Source organism: Podarcis pityusensis (assembly GCF_964106645.2).
Source record: "Podarcis pityusensis genome assembly, chromosome: 7".
NCBI classification, from domain to species: domain Eukaryota; kingdom Metazoa; phylum Chordata; class Lepidosauria; order Squamata; family Lacertidae; genus Podarcis; species Podarcis pityusensis.
In genome coordinates this window covers 89863120-89882446 of record NC_138031.1, presented here as the reverse complement: position 1 = coordinate 89882446, position 19327 = coordinate 89863120, and the positions used below count along the sequence as shown (strand labels likewise).

The 19327-nt window shown below is 43.6% G+C and overlaps 1 protein-coding gene across 1 annotated transcript; it reads left to right on the top strand.

Annotated features, from left to right (window-relative positions):
* Positions 1 to 197: 197 nt before the first annotated feature.
* CCT5 (chaperonin containing TCP1 subunit 5) lies at positions 198 to 17974 on the top strand. The gene is made up of 11 exons (XM_081012971.1): positions 198 to 409; positions 1418 to 1478; positions 1569 to 1733; positions 4390 to 4588; positions 6408 to 6600; positions 7030 to 7179; positions 8782 to 8901; positions 8984 to 9169; positions 10686 to 10823; positions 16882 to 17062; positions 17724 to 17974. The coding sequence occupies exons 1-11, from the start codon at positions 305 to 307 to the stop codon at positions 17849 to 17851; spliced, it is 1626 nt and encodes a 541-aa protein (XP_080869097.1). The 5' UTR covers positions 198 to 304; the 3' UTR covers positions 17852 to 17974.
* The last annotated feature ends 1353 nt before the right edge of the window (positions 17975 to 19327 follow it).

Below are 19327 nucleotides of genomic sequence, written 5' to 3'. Positions count from 1 at the left end.
TCGCGTCGACCAACACAGGAAGGCGGTATACAAAAGAAACGACGCAGATGGGTTAAACACGTAGCGTAGAGAGGCTTTCGCTTTTAAGCCGGAAGTTCAGATGGTAACCCCTCCCTCTATCTCTATGACGGTTGGGCGTGACCGTAGCGCATGCGCGCTCGCGCCTCTGCCCCAGACGCTTCCAGAACCGTTTGGGCGAGGTGCCGTCGGGAGGTTCTCGCGAGACGGGAGCGACAGCGGGAGTTGGCGTTTCCCTCACGCGGCCGCTCCGAAGCCTCCATCCCTTTCTCTGCCTCCCGCCGCCATGTCGGCCATGGGGACTCTGGCCTTCGACGAGTACGGGCGGCCCTTCCTCATCCTCAAGGACCAGGAGCGGAAAAGCCGCTCCACCGGCATAGAGGCCCTCAAGGTACGCGGCGGGCGGGCGGGGGAGGCCGGCGCTCGGATTCAAAGGCCGATCCTGGTCCTGCAAGAGCCGCCTCACGCCGCCGCCGTTACCCGCCTCTCTCCCCTGGCGGGCTCTCGCTGCTCCTTGGTGGGGCATCTCGGAGCCGCCGCCGCCTCGCTCCGGCCCCTTGGCGCGGAGCTCCGGCCCCCTCCCTGTGGCGCGTGTTCGTGCCCCCTCAGCCCCCCCTCGGGACTTCGGCCCCTCCCCGCAACTGCCGCCCCTTCTCTGTTCGCGCTCCCGGCAGGCCGCCTTGTTTTATTTCCCCCGACCCTCCTTCTGCACCAGGGGTCTGCAGACTTTTCCCGCCGGGCCGGTCCACCGTCCCTCAGACCTTGTGGCGGGCCGGACTGCATTCCTATGCCCCACAAATGACCCAGAGATGCATTTTAAATAAAAGGACACATTCTGCTCATGTAAAAACACACTGATTCCCCGACAGTCCAGGGGCCAGATTTAGAAGGCGACTGGGCCGGATCTGGCCCCCGGGCCTTGGGTTGCCTACCCATGTTCTACACCTTCTTTTCCCCTTCCCGTCCCTTTCTGTTTTCGTCTCTCTTTGGAGCGTTTGACAGAATTGATCGGGATCCTTGACGATCCAGAGGGACAGGAATGTCGTCACACTGCACTAACCGTTTGAAAGCTTTTTTTGGGGGGGGGTGAACGAGAGACAGCTCCTTTCCTTTCATTTTGAAAGTTTCGGAAAGGAGCTAACACCCTGCCTAGCAAATACTCTCCATGTTCTTAGAGACACGAAAATGATGCAGTCTTTCAGGTTGTATAATTCATCTGTATGTACAGATTCAATTACAGAAAGAATTAAATGAATGGTTACATTTCTGGGTGACCCTTATGTTATACGTCTATTCCATTTAGCTAATGAAATATAAAAAAATTAAAAAAAGGCAGCACTGTCTTCATCTCTGTTCTTGCAAGATTTTGTAATACTGGTTCTGTACTTGTGTTTTATAGTCTCACATATTGGCAGCTAAGGCAGTAGCCAATACTCTAAGATCTTCACTTGGGCCCAATGGTAAGTATAATTATGTTATAAACCTTTAAATCTGCTGTGTTAAAATGCTTTTCTATTCATACTGGCATTTTGTTTCAATATTTGTTGCAGGCCTTGATAAAATGATGGTTGACAAGGATGGTGATGTGACTGTGACAAACGATGGTGCCACCATCTTGAATATGATGGATGTGGACCATCAAATTGCTAAACTTATGGTTGAGCTGGCGAAATCTCAGGATGATGAGATTGGGGATGGGACCACAGGTGTTGTTGGTAAGATTACTGAATCTTATGTGTTGAAATTTTGTAACTTTAAAAGTGATTTCAAGTTCCTTATAAAAAATGCCAAGTTTGACAGTAACGACTAAGTATCATATGTAACTGGTACCTTGGTTTTTGAACACTCCTCGGAAGTCTAACATTCCATGCGGCTTTCACTGAGTGCAAAATCCTGAGGCCTAGCTGTCGGCTATTGAGTTTTCGGTTTTCGAACATTTCAGAACTTGGAACGGTCTTCCAGAATGGATTATGTTCGAAAACCAAGGTACCACTGTATTTAATTATACACATTGCCACATTGTGTTTTTGTTTATAAAAGAGTCAAAGCTACAGCTTATAGCAGTTGATCAGTTGCCAGTGCATAAAACTTTAACCCAGTTGAGTAGCATAAAATGGCATTATTTGCAGTAACTGCATGGATTGTGCACCTGGATCAGTTTCTTTAAACTAAATAGTTTTGCACATTTACTAGAGAATGTGTATTCACTAGGGATTCCTCCCAGTGTTTGTAAAATTGCATGATAGGTCTTAAATTGTGGTACTCCGTTTTTATCCACACTAATATTTGAGGTGGTAAAAGTGGTTTTATCATCTCTGCTCATGATGAAACTTGCTAAGTACATGAAATTCAAAGGTTAACATGATAAGAAGATTGTCCAGTAGCACCTTAGAGACCAACTAAGTTTCATACCCATTGAGTCAATCACCCATCTCCTACTACCCTCCTGAGAACCCCCCCCCCGACACTATATAACTTCTGTTTCAGTGTATCTGAAGAAGTGTGCATGCACACAAAAGCTTATACCAAGAACAAACTTAGTTGGTCTCTAAGGTGCTACTGGGCAGTTTTTTTATGTATTTCGACTGCGTCAGACCAACACCGCTACCTACCTGAATGAAAGAGGATACTTTGAAATAAAATGAGTTTTATTTAATGTCCAGTATGTTCTATAAAGGGGCGTGGGTGGTGCTGTGGGTTAAACCACAGAGCCTAGGACTTGCCGATCAGAAGGTTGGCGGTTCGAATCACCGTGGCGGGGTGAGCTCCCGTTACTCGGTCCCTGCTCCTGCCAACCTAGCAGTTCGAGAGCACGTCAAAGTGCAAGTAGATAAATAGGTACTGCTCCGGCAGGAAGGTAAACAGCATTTCCGTGCGCTGCTCTGGTTCACCCGAAGCAGCTTTGTCATGCTGGCCACATGACCCTTGGCCAATAAAGTGAGATGGGCGCCACAACCCCAGAGTCTGCCACAACTGGACCTAATGGTCAGGGGTCCCTTTACCTTTAAGTTCTATAAAACAACTGGCACTGGGTGATGTCCAACTTTGTCATACTTGAAATACAGTGGTACCTCGGGTTACAGACGCTTCAGGTTACAGATGCTTCAGGTTACAGACTCCGCTAACCCAGAAATAGTACCTCAGGTTAAGATCTTTGCTTCAGGATGAGAACAGAAATTGTGCAGCGGCGGCAGCAGGAAGCCCCATTAGCTAAAGTGGTGCTTCAGGTTAAGAACGGATCTCCAGAACAAATTAAGTTCTTAACCCGAGGTACCACTGTAGACCCATACAAATCGATAAACTTAAATCCATTCATTTCTAATCTCAGTAACACGAAAGTTTTGTGCCCCATGACCAATGATCTTTTCCCAAATTTTCAAAATGAAAAAATGTAAGCATCTTAATCTTCAAATTGGCAGCACTGGCCAGTCCTCTGCCACCAGAATTGTATCAGCGGGAGCAATTTGTTTCTTTAGGATGGAGCTTATTTTCTGATGGAATAATGCTTTATAAAGCTATATTTTAACTTGTTTATTTTATGTATGGGTTAATTTGTGTTATATTGACACACTGCCTCGATTTTATATTTTACTCTTGCTATTATATTGGATATTACGTTTCACATTCTATATAATATCTCATTAAAAATGGTTTTTGGAAATTATGAGACTAGGGCAACTATTACTTTGAATTAGACATCTTTAGTCCTTCTACCCTATTTGGCTTCAAAACCCTATAAATACCTATTTACCTGATCATCTGATTGTAGCTGGTAAAATGATTTCCAAGTTATTGTTCAATATCAAGTTCTTCTAAAACTGGAAGATTTAGGTTTTTCAGTTAGTTGGTATTCTTCAAAATATTCTAATTGGTGTGTGTTGGCAGGTATATTAATAAAAATATTCATGGACTTGCTTGCACACAGCTGTCTGTTTCAGGAACTTATCTTTAGGTGCCAGGAAAAACATTCCTCACCTCACAAGCTTTTGGCTAATTAAACCGTGTACAGTGGTACCTCGGGTTACATACGCTTCAGGTTAAGAACTTTGCTTCAGGAAATCTTGCTCCGGCGGCGCAGCAGCAGCAGGAGGCCCCATTAGCTAAAGTGGTGCTTCAGGTTAAGAACAGTTTCAGGTTAAGAACGGACCTCCGGAACGAATTAAGTACTTAACCTGAGGTACCACTGTATTGGCTTTTAAACTGCGGTGGGGGTATTATTTGTTTGTTATTATGGGATGTAGTTTTGTGGTTTTATATTGTAAACCACCTTTTGATCTTCGGATGAAGAGCAGTATAGAAATTTAATAAATAATGAGGTAAAATTGCCTATTAAAGAGGCAAAACGTTTTTGTTACAACTTTGCTTCTGCAGTTCTTGCAGGTGCTCTATTGGAACAGGCAGAGCACTTGTTGGATCGTGGTATTCATCCTATCAGAATAGCAGATGGGTATGAACAAGCTGCTCGAATTGCTATTGAGAACTTGGACAAGATCAGTGACAGTTTTCCTGTTGACCCAGAGAACCTAGAGCCTCTCATTCAGACAGCAAAGACTACTCTAGGCTCTAAAGTGTAAGTACACACTACTTCTTTAAAAAAAATTAATACTCCTAGGTATTGTAATTCTGCAGGCAAATTTCTGTTTGAGCTTATGGTTACTGAGAGTTGATTTATGCATTACATTGAGCACGTGGTGTGTTTTTTAAAGCAATGGGTAATATTCAGCCCAATTACATTATACAGAGTAGATTCATTGTAATCAAAGGACTTGAATGATTTAAGTACAATGCTTCATTGGGTCTATTGAGTATAACTAGCATTGGCTATTGCCCAATGTGCTTAACACTGAGCCTTATTTTGAAGGAAAACCTGCTGATTTTCAAGTGTTGCTAGTGAGGAAAGATTATCAAACAGTGAACTGCCACAGAAGCAGGAATGCCCCAGGCTGCCTCTGCCCTGCCACCTTTGAGAGTAGCCAGAGGAGGTACAAGAATGAACACAGCACCCACACCTATCTGCTTTTGCTCACCCTTTCTTAAGAGAAATGTGTTTGACTGCTCACTTACTCTTCTCTCTGGAAGTTGTGGTGCACCAGATTAATCAAGGAAGGAGCAGTTACTTAATTCACTCACCAGTGTTCTACAGGTGGTGACAATTGAACCCAAGCCTCCACTGAATGCTACCCATTGATAGAAGAGGGTGGGTGAGAAGGAGCAGCAGCTGTTCCTTGCTGCTTTCTTGCAACAGCAAGGAGTGGGAAAGTGATGGTTGCTGCTGCTTCTGATCACTCATTTGCTCTTTTCATCTGGTAGGCTACACCTGCTTGTGTGCTCGTTGTTTTGGTGAGCAAAAGTAGGTAGTTACTGCTTTTTGGAAGAGCAGCTGCCAGAGCGGTGGACTCGTAATCTGGTGAACCAGGTTCACGTCCCTGCTCCTCCACATGCAGCTGCTGGGTGACCTTGGGCTAGTCACACTTCTCTGAAGTCTCTCAGCCTCACATATCTCACAGAGTGTTTGTTGTGGGGGAGGAAGGTAAAGGAGATTGTTAGCAGCTTTGAGACTCCTTAGGGTAGTGATAAAGCGGGATATCAAATCCAAACTCTTCTTCTTCTTACCTGCTTTTTTTGTCCTTTTACTGTGTGGTGTATTGGGTAGCTTTGGGCTCATCAGGCCCACTCTCCACCAGAGTTCCATGCAGAGGGAGAGCAAAGGTAAACAAGTGAGAAGCTGAAGTAACTGCCTCCATGATGAACCACCTATGTTGTGTCACCCAAAGAAAAGAGTGAGGAAGCAGAGACAGCTGCTTGCAATTTTTCTAGGTCAGGCATGGCCTGCATTGACAGATTAGACACCCACCTGATGTTAGGTCACAAAGTTCAGCCAGACTTGTAAAAAAATATTGTTCCTTTGCAGCCCCAACTTTAATTCAGAGTCAAGACATGGCTGCAAGGAAAGAATCAGAAACACGCTTAGAGTGCGCTTCTGATTCTTCATCCTTTAGTTGCAGCTTGAAGTTTTCAGTGGTGGCTTGATGTTTCCTATGTCTGACATCATACGACATCAGGCCAAAGGTGGCTGTGGTTAGCTCAAAAAGACCTTGCAGACCTGAGGTTCTTCACTCCTCTACAGTTTGATTTTCTCTTCTCACTGATTTCTGCTGATAAGTTATTTTTCTTCAAAATAAAAGTGATGGCATTGAGGAAAAGTGATTAACGTAATATGCAGTTTGATCATAAGTTTAAAGTGAGCTTGTGTCAACATAGTTTAAAGATTAATATTTATTCTGTGAGTTCTCCAAAATCTTCAGTAAGCCATTCGGGTCTACAATGTTTGATTTTGATTTTTTTTAATTACCTGAATATTTTATAATGAAACTTCCTTTCATTTTTAGAATTAATCGTTGCCACAGACAAATGGCAGAAATAGCTGTAAATGCAGTGCTAACTGTGGCAGATATGGAGCGCAGAGATGTTGATTTTGAGCTGATAAAAGTCCAGGGCAAGGTCGGTGGTAGACTGGAGGACACCCAACTAGTAAAAGGTGTGATAGTAGATAAAGACTTCAGCCACCCACAGATGCCTAAAGTGAGTGACCTTGTTGATTTGATAATGGGATTTTTTCCTTGTAAACCTTGAGTTTTCTTATTGCTGCTTAAGTCCAGCTGTTTTTTTAAATCAACTCAAAATGTATTATTACAGTGGTACTTTGGGTTATAAACACTTCGGGTTGCAGACTCCGCTAACCTGGAAGTAGTACCTAGGGTTAAGAACTTTACCTCAGGATGGGAACAGAAATCGTGTGGCGGCAGGCCCCATTAGCTAAAGTAGTATCTCAGGTTAGGAAGGGTTTCAGGTTAAGAACGGACCTCCGGAACAAATTAAGTTTGTAACCAGAGGTACCATTGTATTACCATTATTATCTGGGGTGGTTTGTTCTTGAGGAAACCATTAATTTTTAATCGTTAAAACTTGAAAGTTTATTGCCCACTTTAACTCTAGCCCTTATTTTCCCAGGAACTTAAAGATGTTAAAATTGCAATACTGACTTGCCCATTTGAGCCACCTAAGCCAAAAACTAAGCATAAGCTTGATGTAACATCTGTGGAAGACTATAGGGCATTGCAGCAGTACGAAAAGGAGAAGTTTGATGAGATGGTGAAACAGGTTAGAATGATACTTATTTGTTTTAATATGCTAAAAGGCTTTTGAAAAGTGTCATAAAAATCTTCACTTGCATTTGACAATTAACACTCTTGCCAAATAGTACTGAAAGTGACCATTGTGTTCAGTGTTGTATATGTTGTTGTCGTTTAGTCGTGTCCGAGTCTTCGTGACCCCATGGATCAGAGCACGTCTTCCACTGCCTCCCGCAGTTTGGTCAAACTCATGCTGGTAGCTTCGAGAACACTGTCCAACCAATCTCGTCCTCTGCCATCCCCTTCTTCTTGTGCCCTCAACCTTTCCCAGCATCAGGGTCTTTTCCTGGGCGTCTTCTCTTCTCACGAGGTGGCCAAAGAGCCTCAGCTTCAGGATCTGTTCTTCCAGTGAGCACTCAGGGCTGATTTCCTAAGAATGGATAGGTTTGATCTTCTTGCAGTCCATGGGACTCAAGAGTCTCCTCCAGCACCAGTGTTGTATATATTCCACTCCTAAAGTTTCTATTCCACATGCAGGTTATTCAAATTCTTTATGAAGGGAAGCCAAATAATATAACCCATATATAAAAGCAGTTTTTGCATAATTCTGGTATTCCTAATCATGGGTAGGGGAAGGTGCTGTGCAAGACACTGAAACTTTGTCCCCCTGCCACTAGATAGCTTATTTATCCACCTCTGTGGCTTGTGAGATTTATCTTCCAGACTTCTAAGCATAGTTTTGCAATCTATGTTTAAAGTTTCTAACGTTTAAAGAGAGGTGTGTGTGGAAATGCGCTTCTGCAGAATTTCTGTATGCACTTAGCCCAGATTATACTTCTTGCAATACTAAAAGGAAATTGAACAACATTTCTGAATTTCCTATTTACAGCAAGGTTTATCTTGCATAAAATCAGAAGTTTAATGATGTCAGAGAATCGTCTTAGAGTAGCTTTGAAGTGGATATACACTTGATTAGGATTTAGAAGTGAGGCTGATGTAAGTTGCACTCAGAGTTGGAATCCAGTGTACTGTATTCACTATTCATGACTAAGCCTCTTGATTTTCCATGAGTCTCTTCTGAGTTTTGCTTTGTTGGATACCACTCAATGCTTCTAAAGCTGGGAGTAAAATTGTGAACCAGTGCTTCCCTGCCCACTTCTTACTTTTATGTACTTCTGAGAAGCTCAAAACTAACATTTCAAGTCAAAACGGAAGCTGACCAGCATGTGTGAGTCTGCACTTTTTTGAGATCTATGACTCCACCTAGCTGTGATTGGTCAAACTATGGCGCAGGACCAATTCATGTTTCCTTTTCTTCCATCCGTCTCCTGTGTAGCAGCGGTAGGCTTTAAGCTTTCGAGCCAGGCCTCTACCGTTGCAGGAATGTTAGCATGAAGGCCCTTCCAAGCTGCACATTTATTTGATGTGCACCACAACCGGGGGCAACCCCCAAACCAGCTAGGGAGACAGCTTGCCATAGTTTTTAGCACCTCCATGGGTGGTGAATGTAACTGGCATCTGTTCAGGGCTGCCCCTATTCATGCGGTTACTTACTGTAACAACTTCATGGTGAGTTCCAGCAACTATTTTTCTTGAAAAAAAGCACTGAATAAATATGTATGTATTTTAGATCAAAGACACTGGTGCAACCCTAGCTATTTGCCAGTGGGGATTTGATGATGAGGCCAATCACTTACTGCTTCAGAATGAGTTACCTGCCGTTCGCTGGGTTGGTGGTCCTGAAATAGAAGTAAGTATGAGTCACTTGCTACTCCTTATTTTCCCCGTGTACTTTAAGGTTTGTCGCTCATAGCTTTTCTGATTGCTTTCAGTTGATTGCCATTGCAACTGGAGGCCGCATTGTACCTCGTTTTTGTGAGCTCACACCTGAAAAACTAGGATTTGCTGGCATTGTCAAAGAGCTCTCATTTGGAACCACAAAAGACAGAATGCTTGTAATTGAGCAATGCAAAAATTCCAGAGCTGTGACCATCTTCATTAGAGGTGGAAATAAAATGGTGAGTGAGCTAATTTAATCAGATAGTGTCCGCAGTTGTTTTTTTCCTGTTAAAATCTTTGTACTGTTTCGCTTTGATCTGCCTTAATAGGAATTCCTAAGTTGTGACAAGAACAAGTAGTAATCATTTGTATGTATTAGTTTGCCCTTATTAACCTTGGAAATAGGTGATGTAAGAAAAGCACCGTATTTTTCGCTCCATAAGGCGCACCTACTTTTTTTTGGGGGGGGGGGGGATTCAAGGAAAAAATATGCGGCTTTTGCGGGAGGTGAGGGAAGTGAGAGAGCCTTGCTTTGTCCCTTCCCCCACCTCCTGCAAAAGCCAGGGATAGCCGCGCGAAGCCTCCCCAGGGCAGCGGGATGAAAGCTCCCCACTGCCCTGCGGAGGCTTTGTGCCACTAAAGCAGAAGCTAAAACAGCTAGAGGGAGCGCTGCACAGCACTTTCTCTAGCTGTTCTGGCTTCTGGGGTAGCCCGCGAAGCCTCCGCAGGGCAGGGGGGAGCCCTCATCCCACTGCCCTGCGGAGGCTTCGCGGCCTACCCCAGAGCTGCTCAGGAGCTTGTCGGGGCTGGCGGGGGAAGCCCAGCTTTCCCCCAGCCCCAGCCCCAAAAAGCGGGTCGAGGAGCAGCGGAAAGGCTGTCACCCTTTCTTTTGATATACTATGGGTGGATAGTTGGCTCTTAATTCTGGATACCTTAAGGGTTTGTTTAAACATAACAGGTTGCATTAACATTGTGTTCTGCTTGCACAGCAGATTTTCACTTTTTCAAGGGAACTTCTCCATCCTTGCCTTTCCCCTGCAGCCTCCTGCACACCCTCAAAATTGTGATTACCTTTTTAATGTCATCAGGCCTTTCTACTGCTTGAATGTACCTGTTCTGCTCTTTACATGTTTTACTCCCACATGCACATCATGTTGAAATTAAAGAATTTTATTTGTTTCACTGTGTTGTGAGCATAATTTTTATCCCACTTTTTGTCTTCAACCAGTGAACCTTCTAAAACTAGATTATCAAATTAATTTTGCCACTTTGAAATTAAGTTTGTAGACCTTCAGTAGAAGCATCAAAACTGAATAGTAGTGTTGTTTGCTCATCCTGAGTTGGACAGGAGAACTGCTGTCCAAAAGGAATTCTTGGGAGGCAGGAAAGGGCTGCAGTTCATACCTTTTGTGTGCTGTTGCTTCTGATACAGATAGAAGTAGCTGGAGGAGGGGTTGTGTGGATTTTTAGAACAGCAGTCCTACTCAGAAGCAAGTCTCATTCTATTCAGTAGGGTTTACTCAACTGATAAATGGAAATAGGATTTCAGCCTAACTGTTTTGATAGGATTTTTGGGTAGCCGTGCTTTTTAATTTTAAGCCACTAAAAAGAGTGAAACTGGGCAAATGACAGCAGTAGAATTGCTAGTGGAATCTGCTGTTCAAATTTTGTATGCTAGTTGTATTTTCTGTTTATTGGAAAAGTGCTATAACCTCACCTTTCTTGTGTGTCTGCAATTGCATTGTCTAATTGAAGATCATTGAAGAAGCCAAACGATCCCTTCATGATGCATTATGTGTGATCAGGAATCTTGTTCGTGACAACCGTATCGTTTATGGCGGAGGTGCTTCTGAGATCTCTTGTGCACTGGCTGTTAGTGAAACAGCAGATAAGGTAAAAAAGAAGTTAGTTGATATGCCATGCTGACCAACTTTACATTAAGCTTTCGTAGAACTACGGATGCTGCACTGCAGATCCAATTTTGTTTCTACTTGTGGTTTCTAGTGAAGCACCTGCAAATTTGTTGTTGTTGTTGTTTAGTCGTGTCCGACTCTTCGTGACCCCCTGGACCAGAGCACGCCAGGCACTCTTGTCTTCCACTGCCTCCCGCAGTTTGGTCAGACTCATGTTTGTAGCTTCGAGAACACTGTCCAACCATCTCATCCTCTGTTGTCCCCTTCTCCTTGTGCCCTCAATCTTTCCCAACATCAGGGTTTTTTCCAGGGAGTCTTCTCTTCTCATGAGGTGGCCAAAGTATTGGAGCCTCAGCTTCAGGATCTGTCCTTCCAGTGAGCACTCAGGGCTGATTTCCTTCAGAATGGATACGTTTGCTCTTCATGCAGTCCATGGGAGTCTCAAGAGTCTCCTCCAGCACCTTCAAATAGCCGCACCCTATTCACTTCTGTATCCATAAGCAATTTTATGCTTATGGATTGGTAAGGGTGAATTGTTCCCAGGCTGATAAAACTGCAATATTCTTCAGATGTGTAGTATCACTTTAAACCTAAAAATAGATGCTTGCGTGCTCCCACACAAGAAATCTTCAAATTATTGGCATCTAGGCCCATCTCTAAAATTCAGTCACTGTAGTATATTGGAGTGTCAGACTTGAACCAGGAAAAAATGAGTTTAAATCCCATCTCAGTCATGAATTTGAATGGATGGCCTTGGACCATTATTTCCCCCTCTCATCCTAAGCTACCTGACAGATTGGGAAAAGGACTGGATGCATTTTGATGGCAGTGGAAATGCTTTCTGGAGGGCCACATGTATCTCATTTTTTTAAGGGGAGGAGAGTTGCTGCTTTTCCTTTCTTCCTTTTGTTTTGTTTTTGGAGCTGTTCTTGAAGTATAATTATACTAGTTTTTTCCTTAGCAGAGTTATCTGTTTTCCACATTTATTGGCCTGGGGTGTTAGCCTGCATGTATACAGACACCTCCTTGGATTATTATTTGTACTCCTTGCAGAACTGTTGAGTTGCTCATATAAATTGAACTCACTTGTCCTCATTGGCATAATCACCCAGCCAAATATGATTCATTATATGGCCTCATGACAGTATATTCACTATGTGAGTCTTGAGTGGTTTGTTTTGTCCATGTAGCTAATATGGAGGTGGAAGAGAGAAGAAGCCTTTGGGGGGGGGGCAAGTACCAAAGCAGTTGCAAAGGGAAACTGGATCAGTAAAATGACAAATAGGCACACAGTCTAAAACACTAACAATAAACAAAAAAAACCCACAGTCCTGTTTCCCATAATGTAAAGATACAGTGTAAAAATATATAAAACAGGGCTCAACAGGTTATGCTCAGGTACATGTCTTTCTGATTACAGCGTCTAACAACACAGCTGTTCATGTTTACCTAGCTGCTCCTTCTAACTGACTTATAAGGCTTCATATATAAGCAGTATAGTTGATGGCCGCTGCTGCTGGGAGCACTGCTGCTTCTGTTGTTCCTCTTTGGGGTGGAATGCAGAACTGAAGCAGCACTTCCTTAGACTTTGCTCTTACTTCATGCTGTTAAACTTTAGGATAGATAAAATAAAAATGTTGGGTGAGGTAAAGCCAAAATGGTGTGATAGATGAGGAGTGTCTTGGAAGCAACAGAGCACACCGTCTCCACCAAGGAGGAGACAGGGAACTCCCCTGAGAAGGAGGCTAGTTCACCAACACAGGAGCCAGATATATGGAGAAACGTGACTCAAAGAAGTAGGAGGCCCAGGGTTCGCTCTGATTGTTTAGAAATACACAATCGCTTTGAGGTCCTCTCCCCTAGCATGGAAGACGAAGAGCAGACTCCATTTGAGGATCTCTCCCTCATTACAGTCGATCAGGTATATGAAGACGAGCAGCAAAGTCAGTCCTCAGGGAATGTGCAGGCGACCTTGGAACGGACAGCTCACGGAAGAACCCCGACCAAACCTAAGAGGAGGCGTGTAGTGGTGATAGGGGATTCCCTACTGAGGGGAACAGAAGCAGTGATCTGTGGGCCTGACAAGATGTCTCGGGAAGTGTGCTGTCTCCCCGGGGCTAAGATCCAAGACCCACTGACAAATACCCCTTCCTCTTGGTTCATGTGGGAACCAATGACACTGCAAGCAATAGCCTCCAGAAGATCAAGAGACTACGAGGCTCTGGGCAGGAAATTGAAGCAATTAAAGGCACAAATTGTCATCTCATCTGTCCTCCCAGTTGAACGACGTGGCCCAGGGAGAAAGGGAAAAATAGTGGAAGTGAACAGCTGGCTTCGCAAATGGTGTAAACAGGAACGGTTTGGATTCTTAGATCACGGACTGCAGTTTCTTGAAGATGGACTTCTGGCAAGCGATGGGCTGCACCTCACAACGGTTGGGAGGAATGTTTTTGCCAAAAATTTCAGAAACCTCATCAGGAGGGCTTTAAACTGACTAATGTGGGGGAGGGAGACAGTGCTCCTGAAGGTAGGAGTCTTATCAATTGATGAAGATGATCATCCAAATGTCATAGACCAAATGGAGCAAACAGCACGCAGACCTAGTGGTGGGAGGAAAAAATCCTTAAATAAGAGACACGGGGGAATGATTAATGGACTTCAATGTCTGTACACTAATGTGCAAAGCATGGGAAATAAACAAGATAAGCTTGAGCTCTTGGTACAGCAAACTAAATATGACATAATAGGCATCACTGAAACCTGGTGGGTTAAGTCCCACGATTGGAATGTAATAATGGAGGGATACAATCTATTTCAGAGAAACAGACCAGACAAGAAAGGAGGAGGAGTGGCGTTATATGTCAGGGATGTGTATACCTGTGAAGAGATCCAAGATTTAGAACCTCAAAGCCAAAGTGAGAGCATTTGGGTCAAAATTAAGGGAGAGAAGACTAACAGTGACCTCATTGTGGGAGTTTACTATAGATCCCCAAGCCAAACGGAGGACATCGATGATGCCTTCCTGGAACAGATGGCCAAGCATGCAAAAGGAAGGGAGATAGTAGTAATGGGGGACTTCAATTACCCGGATATTTGTTGGATGTCAAACTCAGCCAAGAGCATAAGGTCAAACAGATTCCTCACTGGCCTTGCAGACAACTTCATTGTCCAGAAAGTGGGAGAAGCAACAAGAGGAACAGCCATTTTAGATCTGGTCCTAACCAATGTTGATGACCTGGTTAGTGGGGTAGAAGTGGAAGGATCATTAGGCGCGAGTGATCATGCTCTTCTGAAGTTTACTATACAGCGGAAAGGAGCAGCCAAGCATACTAGGACTCAATTTCTTGACTTTAAGAAAGCCGACTTCATCAAACTTAGGGAAGTGCTGGGTGAGATCCCATGGACAGTAATACTAAAAGGAAAGGGAGTTCATGATGGCTGGGAGTTTGTTAAGAGGGAGATAGTAAAAGCACAAAGTCAGGCAATACCAATGAGACGGAAACATGGAAGGTGCCTAAAGAAGCCAGGCTGGCTATCTAAAGAACTTTTAACTGAGTTAAGATTAAAAAAGGATGTGTACAAAAAATGGAAAAGGGGGGAAACCACCAAAGAGGAATTCAAACAAATAGCCAGCACGTGTAGACACAAAGTCAGAAAAGCTAAAGCACAGAATGAACTCAGGCTTGCTAGAGAGGTTAAAAGCAACAAAAAAGGCTTTTATGGGTATGTTCGTAGCAAAAGGAAGAGCAAAGAAACAGTGGGGTCACTCAGAGGAGAAGATGGTGAAATGCAAACAGGGGACACAGAAAGGGCTGAACTCCTCAATGCCTTCTTTGCCTCAGTCTTCTCCGATAAAGAAAACAATGCCCGACCTGAAGAATTTGGAGCAAATGATTCAGCAGAGGAAACACAGCCCTGAATAACTAAGGAGATAGTACAAGAATACTTGGGTAGTTTAGATGTATTCAAGTCTCCAGGGCCGGATGAACTGCATCCAAGAGTATTAAAAGAACTGGCAGATGTGATCTCAGAACCACTGGCAGTCATCTTTGAGAATTCCTGGAGAACAGGCGAAGTCCCGGCAGACTGGAGGAGGGCAAATGTTGTCCCTATTTTCAAAAAGGGGGAAAGAGAAGACCCAAATAATTACCGCCCAGTCAGTCTGACATCAATACCAGGGAAGATTCTGGAGCAGATCATTAAGCAAACAGTCTGTGAGCACCTAGAAAGGAATGCTGTGATCACCAATAGTCAGCATGGATTTCTGAAAAATAAGTCATGTCAGACTAACTTGATCTCATTTTTTGACAGAATTACAAGCCTGGTAGATGAAGGGAACGCAGGGGATGTAGCCTACCTTGATTTCAGCAAGGCATTTGACAAGGTGCCCCATGATATTCTTGTCAAGAAGCTGGTAAAATGCGGTCTTGACTATGCTACCACTCAGTGGATTTGTAACTGGCTGACTGACCGAACCCAAAGGGTGCTCATCAATGGTTCCTCTTCATCCTGGAGAAGAGTGACTAGTGGGGTGCCACAGGGTTCTGTCTTGGGCCCGGTCTTATTCAACATCTTTATCAACGACTTGGATGATGGACTCAAGGGCATCCTGATCAAATTTGCAGATGACACCAAACTGGGAGGGGTGGCTAACACCCCAGAGGACAGGATCACACTTCAAAACGACCTTGACAGATTAGAGAACTGGGCCAAAACAAACAAGATGAATTTTAACAGGGAGAAATGTAAAGTATTGCACTTGGGCAAAAAGAATGAGAGGCACAAATACAAGATGGGGGACACTGCCTTGAGAGCAGTACATGTGAAAAGGATCTAGGAGTCTTGGTTGACCACAAACTTGACATGAGCCAACAGTGTGACGCGGCAGCTAAAAAAGCCAATGCAATTCTGGGCTGCATCAATAGGAGTATAGCATCTAGATCAAGGGAAGTAATAGTGCCACTGTATTCTGCTCTGGTCAGACCTCACCTGGAGTACTGTGTCCAGTTCTGGGCACCACAGTTCAAGAAGGACACTGACAAACTCGACCGTGTCCAGAGGAGGGCAACCAAAATGGTCAAAGGCCTGGAAACGTTGCCTTATGAGGAACGGCTAAGGGAGCTGGGCATGTTTAGCCTGGAGAAGAGGAGGTTAAGGGGTGATATGATAGCCGTGTTCAAATCTATAAAAGGATGTCACATAGAGGAGGGAGAAAGGTTGTTTTCTGCTGCTCCAGAGAAGCGGACACGAAGCAATGGATCCAAACTACAAGAAAGAAGATTCCACCTAAACATTAGGAAGAACTTCCCGACAGTAAGAGCTGTTCGACAGTGGAATTTGCTGCCAAGGAGTGTGGTGGAGTCTCCTTCTTTGGAGGTCTTTAAGCAGAGGCTTGACAACCATATGTCAGGAGTGCTCTGATGGTGTTTCCTGCTTGGCAGGGGGTTGGACTCGATGGCCCTTGTGGTCTCTTCCAACTCTATGATTCTATGAAATTTAATAAATGAAAAAAAAAATGTCATGGACACATGAAAAATACAAGCATATTCAGGGTAATAGTGACTGGGTTTATGCACCAGAATTCAGGTTTATAAAAGTTAGAGAATCTCTTGAAGCTTTTATTCTGTATCATTCAGCATCTGAATTCCCCACTTATTCAATATTTCTTAATATTTAATACAATAATTAATATCAAGTTTAGATTTGTATGTAGTAGCTTTGGTTTTGAGGGTAGGGAAGGAAGCTATATTTTGTCAGCTGGAAAAACATAATTGTCTGTATAATGTCACTGCTCACTCTGCAAAGATGGTTACAGCTACAATCCTGTTAAGTGGAGAAAGATATAATAAAGTAGGCAGTTAAGAGTGAAAGGCACTTCTCATAAGCAGGTTCTTGTAGCTAAACGTCTTGTGTAGCCTGTGTTCTGTTTGGTTGTTTTTTTAAAAAAAGAACAGCATATATTTTCAGGTAAACAGTTATTAAAACATAAAGCAGGCTCTGTTTTCGGACGTCTTATTCTGTGATACTTGTTCTCCTAGTGCCCATCACTGGAGCAGTATGCCATGAGGGCTTTTGCTGATGCCCTCGAAGCCATTCCAATGGCACTTGCTGAGAATAGTGGCATGAATCCTATACAGACAATGGCTGCAGTGCGGGCTCGGCAAGTGAAAGAAGAAAACTCTGCTTTGGGTATTGACTGCTTACGCAAAGGGACAAATGGTAAGGACCACAAGTGCCAGCATTATTTTCAGATAAGTGTCAGTGAATGTAACGATTGTTATTCTACTGCACGTAATTTCTTAGAAACACCTGAATGTCATTAATATTCTGAGCTTGCCACCCACTCCAAAAGATGGGCTCTTCAATTGGATTTAGTGAAATAGAGTGGCATTCCTTTCGTGCCATTGACATTCCAGGGGAGATTCCATGGAGAATTGGGCTATGCCTTAGGCTATTTGTCTCTGAACACCAGCTGTTGGAAATCGCACACGGGGAGAGTGCTCTTGCTCTTAGGTGCTGCTTGGGGGCTTTCTATAGTCATCTGGTTGGCCACCTGAGAATCAGAAGCTAGCCAGGATGGGCTCTTGGCCTATTCCAGGTTCTTATAATCCCATACAATGTGATCTTCCCTTTGGGTCCTTCTAACTCTTGATTGTACCAGCCATTGGTCCTAAGGCACAGGCTTGAGTCTGCAGGCAACTCTAGTTCTGCTAGTTACTGCTCTTACCACTGAATAAAATGAATTGTTGTAACAAGAACATACATAGAAATCTATTCCTTGCATAGAACAGATCTGTTTTCTATGTTCTTGTATTGTGCTGGGAATGTTAAATAATTTTAAGTGAACGCAGTACATTCACATTTTCTTTTCTCTTGGCAGATATGAAGGAACAACATGTTATAGAAACTTTGATTGGCAAGAAGCAGCAGATCTCTCTGGCTACTCAAATGGTTAGAATGATTCTGAAGATTGATGATATTCGCAAGCCTGGTGAATCTGAAGAATAAAAAATTAAACCTGACATGTTTCAATTGCAGTGGTCCCATCAGCCCAATTCCAGTGTTTTCTCGTAGGCCGTTTCTGTTTGATATACTTATTTACATCAATAAATAGCTGTTGTGGTGTCAGTACTTTTTCAAAAGTTTCATTGTTCTTTTTCTTAAGTTATGCTGGGTCCCAGCTCCTCTTATACAAAGATACTGTAGAAATAGAAACGTTAAATTGTTCACATTATCTGTAGCTTTTAATCTACTGCTCTCGTTTCCTTGTGTTAGTATAGAAAGTACATTAGTACATTTAGCACATTAGACTTGTATAACACTGTCGCCCTAATTTTTGGATTTTAGCATGGATTGTATTAAAGTGGGCTTTGTGGAATTGTAACTGGGAGGAACTCGAAATAAAAAAAGATGTGGGTTTTGGAAGAGCAGCAAAACAGAGTGCTTATGGTTCTGGAAAAGAGTCTCATCAATACACTGATAACTAGATGCTTTCTTTTTTGCCAGATACTTGCGGTCTTTGTTACTGCTTGGTGCTGGAAGAATTTTAGTGACACCATAACTTTATAGATAGGCTATTGGTGTACCAAGAGATTGTACATTACAAATGGTAATGATTGGAGGCCACTGATTAGGCCAGTGGTTGTTAGGCTGCAGGGTTCAGTTTTTAACATCACGTTATTTGGGGAAATATAGTGTGCCGATTACATCCAGCTCTGTTTCTCATTTTTTACAATTTAACGTGGGGAAGGCTGTAAAAGAGCTGAAGCAATGTCATGCCAATAGCTGACTGCATGAAGGCTAATAAATTGAAATGCAGTCTTGACAAGGCAGGCTCTTTTGGTAGGTGGTTTGGCTCACCAAGGAGGTTGTTTCTAACTTCTAGATGTGGTCACAGTTTGCCTGAAGTACCTTGCTTGTTTGGCAGTCAGTGATGTTTGGGTGGAAACTTTTCCAGTGTTTTTATTTTATGTTGCTGATAAGCTTACACAGTGAACGGATGCTATTTGCAATTATTAAGGAAGCTTGGCAGTTTTCAAAACCATAAACCAACTGGGGGATTGAAGTTTGAAGCCTTCTGGAATGGGATTTTTCACACACATGCACAAAGAGGCCTATGATAAGTCCATGGGTTATTTTGAAGTATTAATCACCCATTATTATTTTTAGCCATCTGGGATGACCCAGGTTATCTTCTGGGATGAAAAGTCGTGAGTTACCGTATTTTTCGCCCCATAGGACGCACCTAGTTTTTTTGGGGGGGGGGAATAAAGAAAAAAAAATTATTTCCCCCCCAGGCACGGGGCTGGCGCGGGGGAAGCCCGAGCTTCCCCCGACCCCAGCCCCCAGAACAGCCTGCTATCCGCAAGCCTAGGGAGCCGCGCCGGTCTCCCCAGGCTTACGGAGAGCTGGGTGAAGCCCAGGAGCGCTCTTTAGCGCGCCCCAGGCTTCGGAGTGCAGGCAGCTCTGTGCGCCCTTTGGGAG

Excerpts from the sequence above, each read along its gene's own strand:
- CCT5 (XM_081012971.1), top strand. The coding sequence starts at position 305 with ATGTCGGCCATGGGGACTCTGGCCTTCGACGAGTACGGGCGGCCCTTC. Across the intron at positions 1,734-4,389 it reads TGGGACCACAGGTGTTGTTG|TTCTTGCAGGTGCTCTATTG; the intron begins GTAAGATTACTG and ends TTGCTTCTGCAG. Across the intron at positions 17,063-17,723 it reads CTTACGCAAAGGGACAAATG|ATATGAAGGAACAACATGTT; the intron begins GTAAGGACCACA and ends TTCTCTTGGCAG.